Below are 18312 nucleotides of genomic sequence, written 5' to 3'. Positions count from 1 at the left end.
TCTAATAGTGAAACAATTGCTGAGAGATTCTCAGCAGCCAGAGGAGAGATGGATGGGGAGCAGCAGTGAGCAGGGATGGGATCTCAGCAGTGCCTTGGCACAGGGGGCATTGCCCAGGTGTGCAGAGCTGCTGTGCCTGACACAGCTGTGCACACACTCACATCCACACACAGCAGAGGCACATCTGTGCAAAGGATACCACTCATTTTATAGGCATTGTCTTCTGTTAATGCCTGTGAAGTGCAGGAGACTTGTTTCTGTTAGCCAGGGGAACTCTGAGGCCTCCTGCATTAATGTTTGGAAAACCAGAAAATCCCTCTCAGCTCTCCCTAACCCTGCCCCCAATCCTAACCCTCCCTGACTTGAACTGGAGGAACAACAGGGGTTCCAGACTTTGCTGTCACTGCTGCTTTGAGTTGCTTCCTCGTGACAGATATTGTATTTTGGTGGGCACAAAAAATCACTGCCATCCATTATTTAAAATCCAGTATTCTTCTGTGTTTCCAGTGAAACTGTCTCCTAAATATCCAGTGTTAGATCCCAGCCTTCTGCTTTTTTGAGCAGAGTTAAAGTTCCTTGGCTGTTGAGACAATCTGAGGTGGGTGAGCAGGCTCTGGGCATTGAGACTCTCTGAGGCTGCTCTGAGAGCCACATGCACCATGCGAAATTCAAACCTTAATGTTTGGTCTATTATGCAGATGGATGTGAACAGAGATACGTGTGTGACCCCATTTATCTCTCTAATGAAGTGCCATCAATAGAACATCTGTTTCTTTGCTGTAGAGGATGAAACCTCTGATGAATCATGCTTATAAATTAAGTATTTATTTATTTAATTTGCATTTTACCAGTACAGACCTGTTCCAGCAGCCACTGTGCAGGGCTGGAAGAATGGCCTGGGAATGAGCTGTGGGAAGTTTCCATTTCTCCTGAGGGTGCCTCATGTGAAGGGAGCTGTTCAGGCCTGCTCAGCTCAGCTGTCCAGGGCACTCCTGGGGAGAGCCCCTGCCAGGCAGGGGACAGAGCCACCCTGTCCTGGGTGTCCTGCTCCTGTGACACCTCCAGAGACAGGGACAGGAACTGCAGAGCATGGAACTTTCTCCTTGCCCTCAGATTGCCTCTGTGGATAAAGTGCTGCAGGAAAGCTCGTGGTGACAGAGCAGAATCTTTGCAGGAAGGTTCAGCATGATGGATGAGCCTAATTTAAATCTCCCCAGAGCTGACTCCTTGTTCTCTACGCTCCGTGTTTCTTGTCTTTATCATCACATGGGAGGAAGCTGATGTTCCACTTCACTTTATCATCCTTTCCACTTTAACCAGGGTATTGGCAGTCACCACAGTCTGGCCCCCAACCAGGATAGAATTTCAGCTTTTTCTGATGTATTTTTTAAGTCTGAGCTTGATTTCAATTTCGCCCTGGAGAAAAGGCTCCTAATGATATGCCGTTAGCAGAGGAGGAATTTGTTCTGTGGATATCATAGCAGAGGAAGATAAATATCATACATATTTTATTTTAGAGACTAATAATGAAAGAATAAAAATACCAGCTATACATACACATATCTAGTTAAAAAATACCAGACAGTAAAACAGAGTTTGTGCTGTGGGCTGCTCAATCAGCATGATTTGCTGTTTATCTTCAGAAAGGGAAGGTCATTTTCTGGATGCCTTCTGTTCTGTCCCTGGCACAGGTCTGGGACTGTAGCTGTGCCTCATGCACGTGGATCTGATCTGGTCTCCAGGCTTGTAGCACTCAGAAGCTGCTGAATTTTCAGACCTCTCACAATGAGAATTACCTCAGCTTTCCTTTCCCATTAGTGCTATTCTTTCCTTTCCCTTTTTCCCTTGGAGAGGGATTTTCCCTTGACAAATAGGTTTAATCTGTCTCCTCAGGATGTGTTCACCTGGATTTCTGGAGGGCAGGACTTGCCCTGGGTCTCTGTCAGAGTGCTCGGCTGTGCTGGGACGGCTCCAGAGCAGGGAAAGTGCAGGGAAAGTGCAGGGAAAGTGCAGGGAAGGCACAGGGAAGGAGCACGGAAAGTGCAGGGAAGGCACAGGGAAGGAGCACGGAAAGCGCACGGAAAGCGCAGGGAAGGAGCACGGAAAGCGCAGGGAAAGCGCAGGGAAAGCGCAGGGAAGGAGCAGGGAAGGAGCAGGGAAAGCGCAGGGAAAGCGCAGGGAAAGCGCAGGGAAGGAGCAGGGAAAGCGCAGGGAAAGCGCAGGGAAGGAGCAGGGAAGGAGCAGGGAAAGCGCAGGGAAAGCGCACGGAAAGCGCACGGAAAGCGCAGGGAAAGCGCAGGGAAGGAGCAGGGAAAGCGCAGGGAAAGCGCAGGGAAGGAGCAGGGAAAGCGCAGGGAAAGCGCAGGGAAAGCGCAGGGAAGGAGCAGGGAAAGCGCAGGGAAAGCGCAGGGAAGGCACAGGGAAAGCGCACGGAAAGCGCACGGAAAGCGCAGGGAAAGCGCAGGGAAGGAGCAGGGAAAGCGCACGGAAAGCGCAGGGAAGGAGCACGGAAAGCGCACGGAAAGCGCACGGAAAGCGCTCGGAGCTCCGCTGCCCATCAGTGCCCCACAGCCGCAGCACAGCCCGAGGATTCCCCGCGCTGCAGCTGGGCCAGCCAAGGGCCTCCAGCTCCACCTAGTGAGGCACCGGGGCCGCGGCTGGCACACACAGCCCGATCCCGCTGCTGGGCCGGGCACGGCGGCTCCCCCGGGCTGTGGGCATGCGAATCCCAGCCCAGCTTTCCCGGAGAGAGGGGCACCGGCACCGGCAGCCAGAGCCCCAGAAAGGCAAGAGAGGAGCCTTTGCTGCTTGCACACATCAGAAAGCACCGAGGCAGATGCAGGGAGAGGAGTTCTCTTACTGGGTAATAGAGAAAATAGAGGAATAGATACATATCAGGTACTCAGAAAAATAGCAGAGCTTTTTTCAGTCCTAGATTCAAGAGCCATTAATAGCACTGGCTCAGGAGCAGGATGAGGGATATTAAATCCATGATATCCAGGAACCTGCCACAGAGATGAGGGGAGAGCCATTAAAGTGCACAGCGTGCCGTGGCAGAGGTCAGTGTCACTCCAAATGATTATTTAACAAAGAAGAAGCTCTTCTTTCAGGAGTTCTTAGTCCCACTTTGAGAGAGGATGGTAACAGGTTTTAGCTGAGGGGACCAGTTTTCACTGATGTGAAACCATCAGTGTGTTCTGATATTTCCTGGGATTTGTTTTCTGTATTCCAGCCACTTCTAACCAGGCTCTTCAGTTCACACAACTGTCCCAGCCACCGTTCTCTGAGCTGCAGAGAATTGTGTACCTCTAAGTGGTGCTTCAGGTGTCCTTTGCTGCTTTTAGGCAGGAGCACAGTCATCAGAGACACACTGAATGTGGTGCTTTTGTACCACTGGAGTCACCTAAGAGGGAAACAGAGGCACTGGTAAGAAGCTGGCTCAGTTTGGTGTCATTGCTGTGGGGAGCATTAACTGTGGGCATAGACTCAGTTTAATTCAAAGTGTTTGGTGCCAGAGTGTAGCCCAGAAGGCAAGTAATGATCCCAATTTATTTTTTTGTTCTGTATGTAAACAGTTAGATAAGGGAGAGGGGTTTTTACAAGCTGTAGTTCTGTAAACAGTGTCCTTAATTGTCTGGAAAGGTCATGAGAGCATGAGAAAATGTGAAACTATTTCTGCTTGGAGCATGAAATGACTGGGGAGTAAATCAGTGATTCTGATGTGGAAGAGTTGTGGGTACAGCCAGGGGGATTGCTGGGCTTTATGGAAGCTTATGAATGTTTAAGCCAGAGATTCTAAGATGCAAAAAGAAATAATTTTATTCTAAGATAAGAAGCAGGGGTGGCATGGCTTCCCCTAGGCTGGAGAACGCCCTCTCTGTGTTCATTAGCTTTGCTTTCAGAGGAGTCTGCATGTTCAGAGGGCACCAGCACCTGCCCTCAACTTCTGCCTCATGACCATTTTCATTTAAGAGTCTGTTTTATTGCCTAATAGAGGTTTGGTTTTTAATTAATTTTGTGTGGTTCTGACATTGCTGTAAGGAATCAGCTGGAATTCACAGGGTCAGCAGGGCTCTGGGTGATCCATTCCAATAAATGCTGCAGGTACCTGAACCCCAAAGGAGGCCCTGCAGCTGCATTCCTGAGCCAGCTGATGGGAGCAGGAAGGGCTTTCATAACCTCTCACAGCTCTTTGTCCCTGGAAATCAGACACTGTGGCATCTCTGCTTCCCACTCAAAGTTCTTCACGCCTCAGCTCAGTGTTTATTATTTTCTGTCGCTGTCTATTCCGCTTTTTAAAGTGCCTCTATTCCCTTCTAAATCCCCATTTGGATTCAGACTAAAGATCCATCTTTTCTCCTGGGCTCCCGTGGCCACCCAGAGCTGTCTGAAATGTAGATTTTTCTGCAGCCTCTCCTGAGTATGTGGAATCACACAGACACTACAGATACCTGTTCTCCAGGGATTGTTCTTAATTCGTCAATGCTACCGTGAGCCACGTTAAATCACTGTCACCGCTCCTCCTCCTCTCCTCTCTCGGGTTTGTAATAAGGACTTATTAGATAATGCAGAAATTAGAGGAATAACACCTAAATTCATTAAGCAATAAAATTAATTCACGGCCTGTAATTGTGCGAGCAGGAGACCGGTAATTCCTGTTCGCTCCGGTTTCAGAGGAGCTCCGCCCTGGCAGCGCTGGGGCAGCGGCGGGGCCGGGCAGTGCCCGCTGGGGCCGGGCAGTGCCCGCTGGGGCCGGGCCGGGCGGAGCTCAGCCCCGTGCCCAGCCCGGGAGCGCCCTGACCTGCCGGGCTGCCCGTGGCACCTCCCCGCCGCCTCTGGGCTCTGGGGAACTCGGAGTTCCTGCATCACCTGCAGAGGAGCTGGTGAAGTTTTGTTGTGCGCCAAAGTTTCCCTGCCATAGCCCATCCCGGGATAGGAGCAGGAACCTGCGCTCCCGCGTGTCCCGGTGCTGCTGCCTGCTCTGGCATTCCAGGCATTCCTCCCTCTCTCGCTGCCTCTGATGAAGTCATCACCTCTCCTTCTCTCCTTCCCGGCTCCTTCCGAGTGCCATGGCATGAGCGCTGCTCACCAGCACGGCTTCCTTCTGGTGAGTTCGGGGAGAACATTTCTCCTTGCTGACTTCTCTCCCAGCGCTCAGGTCGGACCTCCCTTTGTTGTCCGGAGCTGGAGCAGGTTCTTATCAGGAGATCAACTTGCTGGGAAGTTCCTGCTTGTTGTTATTCCATCCAGCAGCCTCGCTTTGCTTTTGTTCCCGCTGTCTCTTCCACTGGCTGATCCCTGGAATTGTGCGAGGGGGGGAGTGTGAGGAGAGATGAACAAACAGGAGTTAAAGTATTTTATTCTCCATAATGAGAGCGTAATCCTGATGATCTCTTGGACTAGTTGGGATTCTCAGGAGCAGGTAATGCAAATGGGAGAACACCTCACTTGCTAAGTGAAAAGTAAACAGTAGTAACAGCTGTTTGTGTGTTTGTTACACATAACAACCCGCTTGGAGCAGTGTCTGGGAAGTGGAGTCATAGGAGGCAGTGATGTTGGGTGGGTTAAACAAGAGTTTGGGTGCCAGGAGCTGCTCACAGCCTGTTCTGCTGCTGCCCTGGAGCCCTGGGGAGATTGCTGTGCTGCTCCATAGCCATTCCACAGCGTGAAAAACAGGCATGGAAGAGTGGAGTGAGGATTAATTATTCTGTCAGTTCCAGTGCCTTGAATAAGTTAACAAACCAAATGTGTTTATTACTGTACAGAAAGAGTTTCAGGAATACTCATAAGCCCGAGGTCCTAAATTATTGTGCAGTGTTTGCAGTGCTGTGTGTCCTCATGGCAGTGGGATGTGTTCAACTTAAAAACCTCCTGGTGCCCTCCACAGCCAACAACGTGCTGGCCCAGCTGTGTGGGGATAACCTGGGAGAGCTTTCAGGGGCTTGATAATTTCAAGGAAGTCTCTCTTTGAAGATCTTACTCTGCACAGGGGGAGACCAAAAACATTGCAGTCTTCTGTAAATATTTGGAAAAGCAGGAGGCCCTGTTGTTTATTTCTCTCTCTCCTGTGTTGTATAACGTGGATGAGCCCTGGGCCCTCTGTGCTATTGAGAGGTGACACAGAACTGCCACCATGTCTGTCCAGACAGAGTTGGAAGGTCAGGAGAGCTTGGGAAGAAAAGGCCAAAATCAGACACTGAATCCGATCCCTTGAAGCTTGCTTATTTTATGCACAAGTGGGCAAATGTGACAGAAATGACAGAAAATTAGGCTGGAAGGGGTTTCAGGAGGTGTGTGGTATCTGTGTGCCCCAGGAGAGGGGAGGAAAGGCAGCCCACTGTCCCTGAACCTCTCTGCAGGGAGAGCTCTCCCTCTCTCTGTAACTGTCCATGGCAGGATGGGACTGTTTCAGTGCCTAACCCAAATATCTTCTGCTGCAAATGAAGACATTTCTTTCTCAGCCTCTGGTGACTGTGGAGAGTTTTTATTACTGGCTTACAGTGCCCTTTTCCATGGCTCTGGGCTTGCCATGGCAGCGTGGCTGATGCCAGGCCCTGGGCAGAGTGACCCAGCCTGAGATGGTGCCTCCAGCCCTGAAAGAGTAAAAAGGGCACTTAAACCTTTATATATTCATACTGCTCACCAAGTGAATGCTGTACATTCCTGGAGTTACTAATTTACCTGTAAGCTATTTTTATTAACCTTTAAAACAAACAGCTCCCCCCCATCCCCTCCAACACCCACACCCACCCCTACTTCTGGTTATTTCTGGTTTCTTACAGAGGGTTTTGTAACATCTCTCCTGCAGTGAAACCCACAGTGCTTAAACAGAGCTAAAATGAAGATCTGACTGCAAACATTTCATGAACCATAAGTTTAATAATTATAGGAGGGTTTAGGTGCTAAGCCAGCTCTGTGTTTGGTCTCGGGTCACAGTGATGTGTTTGCTGGTTCTGCTTGAGGTGTATTTTAATGATGAAATAAGAAGCTAAGATGGGGGGCTGTTAGCCCCATACAGTTGTTTGGGGCTGGGGAGCACATGGGGAAAGTAATTTCTTGTAGCTGCCTTTCACATAATGCCATGGCTCCTGTTTTCCAGCCAGGTGTGTGAGGAATGCTTTAAACAAGGTTCATTTTTCTGGTCATTAGGAAAATGCAAAGCAGCTTCTTCAGTTGTCATCTCGAGCTCACTTTCAAAATGCTGGAATCAAGTAGTTTCTTTATGACAGTCCAAAAACAAAAGAAGGTTCAAAGGAATGGGGTGGGAGCCTGAATCTTCTGAGAGGAGATGACACCAAAGGATTTTACTGCTTGAGATTCAAAGTGCAGCTTTCTGCAGACAAAGTGCCCCAGCCATTTGAAGGCAGGCTGGAAGCTGGGCAGGCAGAGCTGCTGCTCTGGGCTGGCTGAGTTTCACACAGGTTACGTGGCAACCAAGGAAGATGTCACCGAGCCAGCACCTCAGCCCACCCATGGCTGGAATCTCAATCTGCTCTTTTGGAGTGGTTTAAGACACATCTCAGGAATGGTGGGCTGGAATTGCTGGTGATAGTTGTTTCTTACAGTCAGGCTTTGGCAAGGGCAGAACCTTGCTGAGGAGACAATGGCCATGGAAATGCTTGGCTAAGAAGGACTCTGGAATGGTTTTGGGAAGGGAAGCTTGTTTCAGGGTCTGAGCATCACTGAATGGCAGCTTGGAAATAAATCTGTTTCTCTGAGTTCCATGGTGCTTTCAGAGAGGGTTTGTGAACTGAGGAAACACCACCTTATGATGCTGTAGCTGACCTGTCCTAGCATCTTCCTAAATCTCTTCAGTGTTGAGCATAAGTGTTAATTTTACCTTTTCAGCCCCCTCCCTTGCCAGCAGGGAAGGAGGTAAGTATTCCTATCCTCTTTGTATACTTTATCAAAAGTAGGATTTAGTTATTTTTTCCTGATTCCAAAACAAATTGCTGGAGGAATTAGAGAGGTAACTTAAGCATCCTGTGCCTCTAACCCCATTAGCAGTTTCCCCGAGGAGGATCAAATCCATGAGTGCACGGGTCTGTACTTTGCATATAATTCTCACTCATCTCAATGCAGTTTCTGTTTATTCATCTGCAGACTGGAAATAATGATAATGCCAACCTGTCAGGCATTATCTGACGCTTACAGTTGTATAAAAATGCTAATTGTTGAAGGTGAAAGTCCTGCTGGTGGAATGTTGCTCCAGGCAGGCGAAATGCCTGGGGTGGGGTGGTCGCGCTGCCTCATTGGGAGGGAGACAGCACGCAGTGCAGGGGCTGCTGGCACTGCTGGGCTGTCCCTGTGCCGGGTTGGTGACTGTCCCTGTGCTCTGTCCCCAGAGTCGCCCCCGGAGCGCTGCGGGCAGAGGCGCAGCATGCCCAGCGGCATCGCGGAGAAGAACCCCAGCATGGAGCCCGCGGCCACCACGCCCTTCCGCGTCACGGTCAGTCCTGCCCCGCACCTGGGCCCTGGGGTCCTGAGGAATGGCCGGGGGAAAGGAGCCTGCTCACCCTGGGAGAAGTGCTGTGTGTGACACTGCTGTGAGTGAGACTGGCTGCTCACCTGTTTGCAGGGGATGGCTGCTGTCAGACACTGGTAGCAGCCAGCAGCTGGCAGATGTGTCCTGGTAGAGCAGCAGGGTTTGAGTGGATCTGGAGCTTCACCTGGGAAACTTTCCTGGAGAGGTTTCCCTGGTGAGTCCTGGTGCAGTGTGTTCCTGGGTGCATTTACCTGTCTGCAGCTGTACAGTGTGTGCTCACACTCCTACAGAGGGAAAATCTCCTCTGGAGGAACCTGTCATTACTCACAGCACACCTGCCAAGCTGGGATTGCCCAGAGCCTGGGATCTTGTCCCGGCAGGAGCCTGGAGCAGCCATCCACTTTTTCCATGGCTTCAGTCCCTGTGCTCTGAGGTGTCCCTGGTTGTTCTGCTCCATGACTGCCAGAGGTCTTGGTGCTCCATGGGAAGGGCAGTGCTGTGTCATTGACAGTCAGGAGCAGCGACCCCTGGAATGGGATCTGTCAGTGCTGAGCCCTGGCTGGCACTGCCCTGTGTCAGCACAGCAAGGAGTGAGCACAGAGTCCCCTCCCCACTCCCTGCTCACATCAGTGTCTGGGCTGGCTCTCAGCACACACAGATATTTTTATTTTTATTCCAAGACACAAATGATCTTGCAGCAGGTTTGCTCCATGCAGGTTTTCTCTGCAGGCCACACCTTCTTTACAGACTCAGCTGCTGCTTACCAAACTCAGGGAGGCAGAACCAGAATTTCAAAGCAAAGACAATGGTGCAATCTGAAAAAAGAATAATCTGAGCACACCCAGTTCACCTGGGAACATTTGCATTGGTGAATGAGTCATGATTAGCAGTTTGGACAAGTAGTTTATTTTAGTTCTAGAAATTGTTCTTCCAGCCATCAGAACCTATTGATCTCAGTGAATGAGTATCCTTGAACTCTAAACAACTACTGCTGGTTGGTGAAAACAGCAAAACATGATGGGAAAATCTGGATTCTTCACATGACAGAGGACTTGGGAATATTTCTCATAGTGTCCCTGTAGTCAAAGAAAAGAAAAAGCAGTTTATTCCTTTCCAACAGCATATATCCTGCTTTTTGGGTTTTTAGAGAAGCTATTCCAGCTTTGAGCAGCTGGTGGTGGAACAGCTGATGTGGGATGCAGTTCTTTGCTTTAAGCAGCTCTGTTACTCAGTGTGGATTAAATAAGGGCAGCCATCACATGGGTAATACATGACATTTGTCTTCTCTGAGTTCAAATCCAGCCTCATCTCATTTCTCCCCTGCGCCCCCTCCGAGTGTCACTGCATTAATATGAATGGCTTCATTAGGTACAGTTGGTGCTGCTGCCCAGCCTTCAGCAGATGTCTGACTTTAGAAATATATTCTCCCTCACCTTCCTTCATTAACCAGAGGAACATTAGCAGTCAGTCCACTCCAGCCACTGGGAATAGTAATTAGTGCCTTAGTTTAGTGGTAATGGGATTATTACTTTTGAGCCTGCTGTTGTAGGTTTGGAAATTGTAAGCTTTTCATATTTTACAGCTGATTGTTCTTCCCTGACATCTCCATCCTTCTGCTGTTGAGTCTCCAAGGGCCTGTGAAGCTCAGGAGCCATTGGTTTCAGCTATTTTGGCAGTGTTGCATTCCCAGATGCTTTCTTTCATTTCAAAACTAGAGCAAACTAGGGTGGAAATTTGGGAACTTCCCTTCCCATGCAGAAGTCTGCCAGGCAGGTTACAGATAATTGGGCATTGTGGTTTTTGAAAACAAGAGCTCCTGTAGTTTTTGGATTATAGAATATAAACCTTGAAAATCAAGTCCTGTCCTTACCCCTTCTCCTGAAAGAAATTTTTAATGAAGCTTCTTAAACTTGGAAAAATCTCCTCTAGTCCTGGTTATCTCATGCTGTACAGGAATTATTTTCCATGTTAATCCCTCCCTTCACTTCCATGCTCTCAGAGCTCTGTATGGGCTGATGCAGAATGAGAAACTGGAGGCTCCAGCCCCAGTGAGGCTGGACCTGACCTGAGCTCCTTGTCCTGAGCCTGCTCTCAGAGCCATGTTCAGATTTCAGTCTCCACTTGCAGTGGGCGCGTGGCATCAGCTGCTGATGCTGCAGGGCTGGGGACACCAAAGTGTCCCTTCCCCATGGCCCTGGTTAAAGCCCTGCTTGTAGGAGAAGGCAGAGAAGCATTTTGCCTCTCTGCATTGAATCCCAATAGCTCCAGGTGTGGGATGGGTTAAAGCTGAAGTTTGTGGGGTATTTTGTCAAACTCAGGGGCCAGAGGCTGGGCAGGTCTGCGAGTGCCAGTGAGAGCCCTCCCTGTGCCCCCTTGCAGGGAAGTGCTGCAGGGGAGGGTTTGCTGAGGCTCACGGGGAGGACTCACTGCCATCCCATCAAGCACTGCCATCTATTGACTCCTTCTGTTAGAGCCCGATTTCCTTCACTTGCTGGGAGAATATCCCAGGCCAGCAAAGCCCAAATTGCCAAAAAACTTGAGGAGGCATCTGTATTCTCTCTTTTACTAGACAGAATTTAGGATTTCTTTCTCCAGCCCTTTAATCCTCAATTCTAGCATTAATAATTTGCTTTCCAGGAGCACCAAAAACACTTGATTGCTTCTTCTGGTTGAAGCCACACTGGCCTCAAAAATCCCTCAAAACCACAGCAAAACAGTTTTTCTTCTCCCTGTAACATGAACTTGTTTTCCTGCAGTTTTCCTGCCTGGTTGGGCTCAGTACACAGCTGAATTTGCAGTGATCCATCATAAGCTACTCTTACAGCATTCCTCCATCTATCCTGGTTTTAATCCTTGATAAATGAAGTATTAAATACTAATGGCAGTAAATGGAAACTCCTGGAGAGATGAAAGTGAAGAGCCCTTCTGCCATTCCTCTTCACTGAACATAATCCTAAATAATGGGAGCCCAGTTCAAGCTGCTGTGGACAAGATATTGAAGGATTTTTTCCCCCAAGTTTTTGCCTGTGCATAAAACACTGTATTTTCCTTTTTTTTTTTTTTTAAAGCAATCATGTAGTATATATTATAATGATTTGAGAGATTCTTTGGAGAATTTATGTTCCTGTATTATGTGGAGAGTGGAATGGCACTTCCCTCAGCGTGATCACCCCTCTTTAATTGAAATGTAATTGTTTACTAAACCATTGCAGCTCAAAGGGAAAATTACTGTCATTTTGGTCTGTGCCTGCATATATTAAAGTGCCCCTTTTGCAGGGATTGAATTTTAGGAGAATAGGAACATTATCACAGATGATATATAAACATAAAGCCATTATCATTAAACTGTCAGCTGCAACTGACTTTGGGTAACCAGTGCTAGTGGCAGCAAGAAATATGGAAATTACTTGGAGAATGTATTTGTCAGCTCAGTCACCATTTCTGCAACAGGACATGCTTGGAAGCTTTGGGGTTGTGAGCATTTCAGGGATTGGAAGGAAAATGAGGTCATTTCCAGCCTGTGCAGTTGTTTGCAGTCCCTGGCAGTGCTTGGCAGGAATCAGGAGGGCCCATCTGGCCCTCAGAGGGTTTGTCAGGTACCCAGCACCAGACCCTGCACCCTGAGCATCCTCTGGGGAGGGATTCCAGGTTGGTCCTTACCACCCTCATCTTCCAGCTGGGAAAACTGAGGGAGGGAAAACTTAGCTAACTTCAATCTGATCATTCTCCAAAGCCCAAAAATACATCCTGAGCTGAATTTCTTCATTTCTAATTCCCAGTCCTGGTGTTAACCACTAGCTAAGCTATTCCTAATTACCTCTCTGAAATCCTCCTCAGTTTCAAGAGAATTAAATATTCTCCAAATTGATGCTGTAATGTGAAAATGAGTAAATGGGTTCCTGGACTCCCAAGTCCTTGTTCCTAGGGCAGAAATGCTTTGATTTTCTTACTATCTCTGCCAGGACCTCATGTTGTCAAATTTCTAATTGCTTGTTATTTAAATTAGAGCCTTCTGCCTTATTTTTCTAAGTCATCTTATTAACGTAAATCTGTGAGTATTTTTGATCTTTAATTTTTGCTGCCCTTTATGAGACATGAGATAAATTCTAGTTAAGGTATGAAGGATAAATTTCATTTTGAAAAAGGGAATCTTTTTCCCTACTCAATGCTCCCTAGCACAGGGGTTGGAAAGTGAACTGACTGTAAGAATATTTTTAATTCTTTGAGTCTGACCTTGTATCTTGAATTTTTTTTTTTAAGTAAACTTGGAATTTCCACTTGGGGAGTACTGGAAGGCAGCATGGTCAGAGATAGGAGGGACTGTCAGATTTCAGCACAGAGCTGCAGCCCAAACCACTGAGGATTTATGATGTGCATCAAGCAGGAGACAAGAATGACAGGATAAAAGACATGGTGCTATGACCTGCTTCACTGAAAGGGGCTCAGCAAGGCAGGGTATGGATTTTTTCCCTTTTTGAACTGAGTATGTTCCAGGGAGGTCTCTGTCAGAGCCTGCAGCTGTCTGAAGGACAGTTTTAGAGAAAAGAAGAGCACAGGGCTCATCAACAGCTTAATTCCCACACTGAGGCCATCTCTCTACAGAATTGTGAGTGATCCTGCTGCAGGTTTTGTGGGGTTCTGCTTTTGATTGCTGTCACACTGGGGTGCTGGGACAGCAGAGGGTACCCAGGGCAGGGCTGGCTGTGCTGTGGGCACTGAGCAGGGGATGGGACATGACCTGGAGCCTTGTGAGGATCCTCACAGGGCCCAGGCAGAGCCCTGGGTTACCCTGCAGCTTCCACTGAGAGGGAAATGCCACAAATCACCCAATTCCTGTGCCCCAACGCCACTGAAATGTGTTCTGGGCTAGGGCAGGAGCTCACGTTGTTGCTTCCTGTGTGAAGCTTGGGCAGTGGATAAACAAGGAAATTTGTGCTTCTGGGGAAGATAAAGTCAAATACTGAGTGGGAAAGGGGAAAACAAATGTTTCAGGAAGCTGCCTGGCTCTGCAGAGGGTCCAGATTGGCACAATTCCATTGATTTTGTTCAGCTCCTCCAGATGTTTACACTTTCTCAGCCTCTGAGGACTCTGCACTGATCCCTCTGGGCTGTGTGAAACCCATGACTCCAGCAGGGCTCAGGGTCCCAGGGGAACAGCAGCAAATCCTTGGAGTGGGACAGATTCCTTGTGCCAGGAATGAGAAGGGAAGGAGTGAGAAAGCTGCTCCAAACTCCCCAGAAAGCCTGAGCAAGTTTTTGTGGGATAAACCTGTGCTGTTCTCCTGATTTCATGGCTCTCCTCAGATCCCTCCATTCCTCCACTCCTGGGGAAACAGTGGTGTAGCCAGATGAGAAACACCAACAGCTCCTCTGTGTTTTCATGGAGAGAGCCCATGGGAGGAATATTTAACATTTAGGCAGTAAGTAGGGCTAATAGGAAATGCTAATTCACATTTCATTCTTTTGATCAGTGTATATTGAATGATAATTACAGTGATAGTACTTGGCACTTCTGTAGCACCTTTCATCTGGAGCTGTTAAAGTGTTCTGCCAATCTGAATGAATTCAGGCTTGCAGGCACTGGGGGGTTGCAATTTTCCATAATGCCTCAAAATAAATGGGAAACTGAGGCCTGGGAGGATGACACCACTTTCCACATCATTCAAAATCTGTGTGAAACAGTTGGGGCTGAGTAGTTCTGCTGCTGGTCATCTCATAAGAAACAAAACCAACTCAAGGCATCACTATAAATGGGGAAAGTGGTTTAAACCAGCCAGGGGACTGCCCTTTACTCTCTAAAACATGTTTGTTTGGCATTTTTTGTGGTAATTTAACAATTCAGTGTACACTTGGGTGCTCTGGTGTATTTTTGTTTGAATTCCCCTCACAAAGACAGAGAAACCATCTCAGATTCTCCCTGCATTTTTCAGCAACATACTTGGATCCATCTCCATTCTTTAGAGACATCTCCTAAGGATGATTTGAACAGAAATGTTCTTTTCAAAGCAACTACAGGAAAACATTTGATATTGTTTCAGTCTCTTCCCAGGAAGCCCAAGTGCAAACAGCCTGGACTAATTGATAGGCTGTAGGGAGGCAAATGGACCTGACTGGTTTCATTTCTGTGGAGTGAATGAGAGGCAGAAGGTAAACAAACAAAAGCTCCAATTTGTTTAAACCTCTGGGCACTGAAAGCTCTCACATTGCTGGTAGCACAGAGAAAAGAGGGCCATTAGAATATCCAACATGACAGTGTCCCTTTAATTTGTTTCTGGGTCACAGATAAAGAATTGTCCTGCAGATATGAAAGGTAGGATAATAAACACATTCCATTCTCCCTTTCAGTAGCACTGCCATTGTGCTTTCAGAAAACAAGCCAGAGTGGAAGGCATTATCTGAATCTCCTGGAGACTGGAAGATGAGTGCCCATTGCATCAGGACCTTCATCTCTGAACTTCCATTGGGGATTTGTATTGCTTTAGCTCAGGGATATTCAGTATTTGCTTAAATGCTGAATTCATTGCACTGGAATTCATAGAAATGTGTGTCATTGCCACAGTCACCCTGAACAGTTTTCAATACATTTCTCCCAAGTTTTGTTTCTGAGACAGATTTTTTCTCTAGTTTAGAGTAGACACTTCTCCTTAATTGCCAGGATATATTTTGAGCTATAGTTCCATGTTCTTTCACTGCAGATGGTTCACATGGCACCTGTGGACTTGGGTAATAATGAGGGTGCTGTGAAGCATGGGAGAGATGCCCCAAGCCAGCAGTGATCTTGTCTGTGTTGTCACCCGTGGAAGTGGCTGAGCTCTGACAGACCTGGAGGAGCTAATGGCCTTTGGATTGTTTGGAAGTTGTTTGGAGGTTTCTTTTCCTGCATTGCAGCCTCGTGTGAGGCAGTTTGTCCAGGTGGTGCCACTGTTGTTCCAAACCGGTGCAGCTGGGTCTGCTCCCTGCTCCCCTGGTGGCTGCCCGGGCCCGTGGCTCTGGGTGGAGCACACTTGGGAAGATGACAATGATTTCTAGAGACTTTTTCTCAAACTTTAGTTGCCATGGAAACGAGATTCCCTTTCTCCTCCATGCTGTCACTTTTCCTCAGCGCTGCACTCTGATAAGCAATAGGCTGCATTTGTCCTCCCCACTCTCTTCTTCCCAGTGATATTCATGGCTCAGGCATCAAGGATAATTTCAGAGAGAGTGGGGAAGCTCTGCTGCTTTTCCTCAGGTGTTCAGGTGTTCCCAGGCCTGGAACTCTGCCAGAAACTTTCTTGTCTTTATCTTCCTCCATAATTACAGTGGATCATATCTTCCCTGCAACATTTTTCAAAGCACCAAGGAAATTAGCTCCAGAACTAATCATGTCTTTATTTCCTGAATGGCTCTGTGCAGTTCCCTACATGGTTTTGCAGAATGGGATTCACCCTGAGCAGTGGAACCTGTCCCTGTCCCTGTCCTTGTCCCTCCCTTCATTCCTGCCTCTTGCCAGGTCACCTCCATGGCATTCCCATGATGGCACAGCCTGACCGAGTACAGGAATTTGCTTTGCATTTCCCAAGGATCCCATGGAGAAGGTGAGGAGTGACCCAAGGGTCCCATGGAAAAGGTGAGGAGTGCTGGGGACAGGTTGCTCCTGGACAGAGGCCATTTAGACACAAGAACAAAAAAGTTTTTGCTGTTGTTACAGGGGGAGGAGGAGACCTTCATTTCCTTCCTGGGAAACAAGGGAGTGTCCTGCTGGTGTGGCACTGGCTGGGACTGAGGGACAGGGGCTGGCCCTGCCCTCGGGCCCTTCAGGAGTGAAACCTTCCTTGATAATTAGCAACCAGGTCAGAAATAGTTGAGGAAGAAGTGAATGACACTTAAATCTGTCCTGATAGAATTGAAATTTCCTGCAGGGTGACAAAATTCTGCTTTAAAGATAGTAAATCCACCGCTAATAATTAGGCAAGAAATAGTGACGGCTAAGACCCAAAAATAGGATCTGTCACTTGCAATGTCTGTCTTATTATTTTGAGGGATAAACCAGCAGTGAACTTAATTTTTGCCTCCAGTTTCTGAAGGATATTCTTTTAGGTTTATGTCTTTCAGTGTGAGTGTTTTAAGAGAATTGTCAGTTGTGCTGCCTCACATCACCTTCCTCAGCACCTCAGCCCAAAATCAGACACAAAGTACGAGCTGAGGAGGGAAAGAGAAGGAGTAAAGGTGGAGAAAAAGAGCAGGGAGTAGTCTTGCCTTGGTTTTCATTTCTCTCTGAGCTTTCTTAATCAAAAAGCTCTCTGATCTGTGTGTTCTGAAGGATGGAGAAAGCATAAAAGCCAGGCTGGTACTCCTGGAAATATCATATGTGTGTTATATTTATCCTCCCATTGTAATTTTTCTCCCTTTTTCCAAAGCTGTAAGTAGGAGCTGAATCAAATGGAAATAATAGTTTTCATAAATTCTGAGATGAGGATAAATGAACTTCATCTTCAGTATTTGCACAATGTCTGGGAAGTGAGTTGTCTAGGGAGGTAGATAGGGGAAATGCAGGGCTGATGTATCATCTGAATTCCAGCTGGTATTCCCCACACCTTCACAAAAGTGAGCATTTTTGTTTGATTGCAGCTGTAATTATTGCTGAATACAAATGTTCCAATTTAAGCTGCAGAAATGTGGGGAAAGTCTTTGAAGCCAAGAGCATCTGCCTGGAACATGAGTTTCATATTTGAATGAGTAACTTTTACTGCAAAATTACACAATGAATCCCTACATTCAAAAGATAATAATATTTTTTTTTACTCTAAACACATCATCTACCAACTGCTTTTTAAAATTTATTGGCTTGGCAGCTGGTTTTGTAGGAAATGTGTTACTAAAAGCACACAAGGTTTGTCAGTGCAAATGAGGCAGTTGGTGTTGGGGTTCCTGCAGACTCAGAGCTGGCCATCAATGTTGTGGGGAATGGGCTTTTCCCTTCCAGGAGCTGCTCTGCCCCAGAGGTTTCAGGTGGAAGTGAGCAGGGAGGTGCCTGACACAGCAGGACATCCATGGGCAGCTCCAAGGCCATACATCACAGTAGGGAAAGCAGGGCTGAAACACACTCATGAACCAGCTTACTCTGCATCATACCCAAAGGTGGACTCTAAAAGGGAGCAGTAATGTAAAGAGGTTTATGGAGATGGTTTTCCCCTCTCCCCTGTGTGTTTATTGCTCATCCTGGTGAGCTTGATACCTGTTTTACCAGGGTTGGAGGGCTGGCATAGGAGCGAGCCCTTGAGCAGCAATCCTGGCTTTGCAGTTTATCTGTGCACAGTCAGAGCAGCAAATCACTGGGACAGCTGTGCCTTCCCCCCTCCCTCTGTGCCTGCCAAGCCCCTCCACTGTGGCAGCAGCTCCCACTGCTCTCCCACCTCACCAGCCTGCCCTCCTTTCTCCCTCCTTGGACAGTAACCCTGAAGCATGGATCTGCCTGGGGACTGGCTTTTAAAAGGCATATTCTCATTTCTGAGATTGGAAAGAATTTAATTAATCTCCTTTATGTGAAAAAGGACCTTTTTCCTGAAATAGAAGGGTACAATGGTTGATGCCAACTATTCCTAGACAGGTTTTGTGCCTGGTGTGATTGTCCTGAGCCCAGTGACCCGCTGGAGCTGCCCCACAGAAGCAGCTCCAAAGTGCAGCTCTTGAAAGCTCCTGGGCTCCTTGGTTTGGCAAAACCCCAAGGAACCTGGCTCAGGATGTTTCAGAGTTTTGGATACACAGCCTGTCCTCTGGGGACTCCCTTGTGCCTGTTAAACAAGGAAACTGCTCCCTCCCCCTGAAATCCTCCTGCAGGTGCCAGCCTG

General features: G+C 47.8%; 1 protein-coding gene across 8 annotated transcripts in view; it reads left to right on the top strand.

Moving 5' to 3' along the window:
* DAB2IP (DAB2 interacting protein) overlaps window positions 1-18312 on the top strand; it is a 152022-nt gene that overhangs the window by 37077 nt on the left and 96633 nt on the right. For 7 of the 8 annotated variants that reach the window (XM_054283941.1, XM_054283944.1, XM_054283938.1 and 4 more), the window contains exon 2: window positions 8346-8449. The exons of the other annotated variant lie outside the window; for it this stretch is intronic. In XM_054283941.1, coding sequence (XP_054139916.1) covers window positions 8346-8449 — 104 coding nt within the window. The remainder of the gene's footprint in view (window positions 1-8345; window positions 8450-18312) is intronic. 8 annotated transcript variants of the gene reach the window in all.

Source organism: Melozone crissalis, unplaced genomic scaffold (genome assembly GCF_028551555.1).
Source record: "Melozone crissalis strain CALT ecotype California unplaced genomic scaffold, PUWL_Pcris_2 ptg000041l_1, whole genome shotgun sequence".
Classification (NCBI taxonomy): domain Eukaryota; kingdom Metazoa; phylum Chordata; class Aves; order Passeriformes; family Passerellidae; genus Melozone; species Melozone crissalis.
The sequence above is the reverse complement of the archived record's forward strand: the minus strand, read 5'-3'. Positions and strand labels throughout refer to the sequence as shown.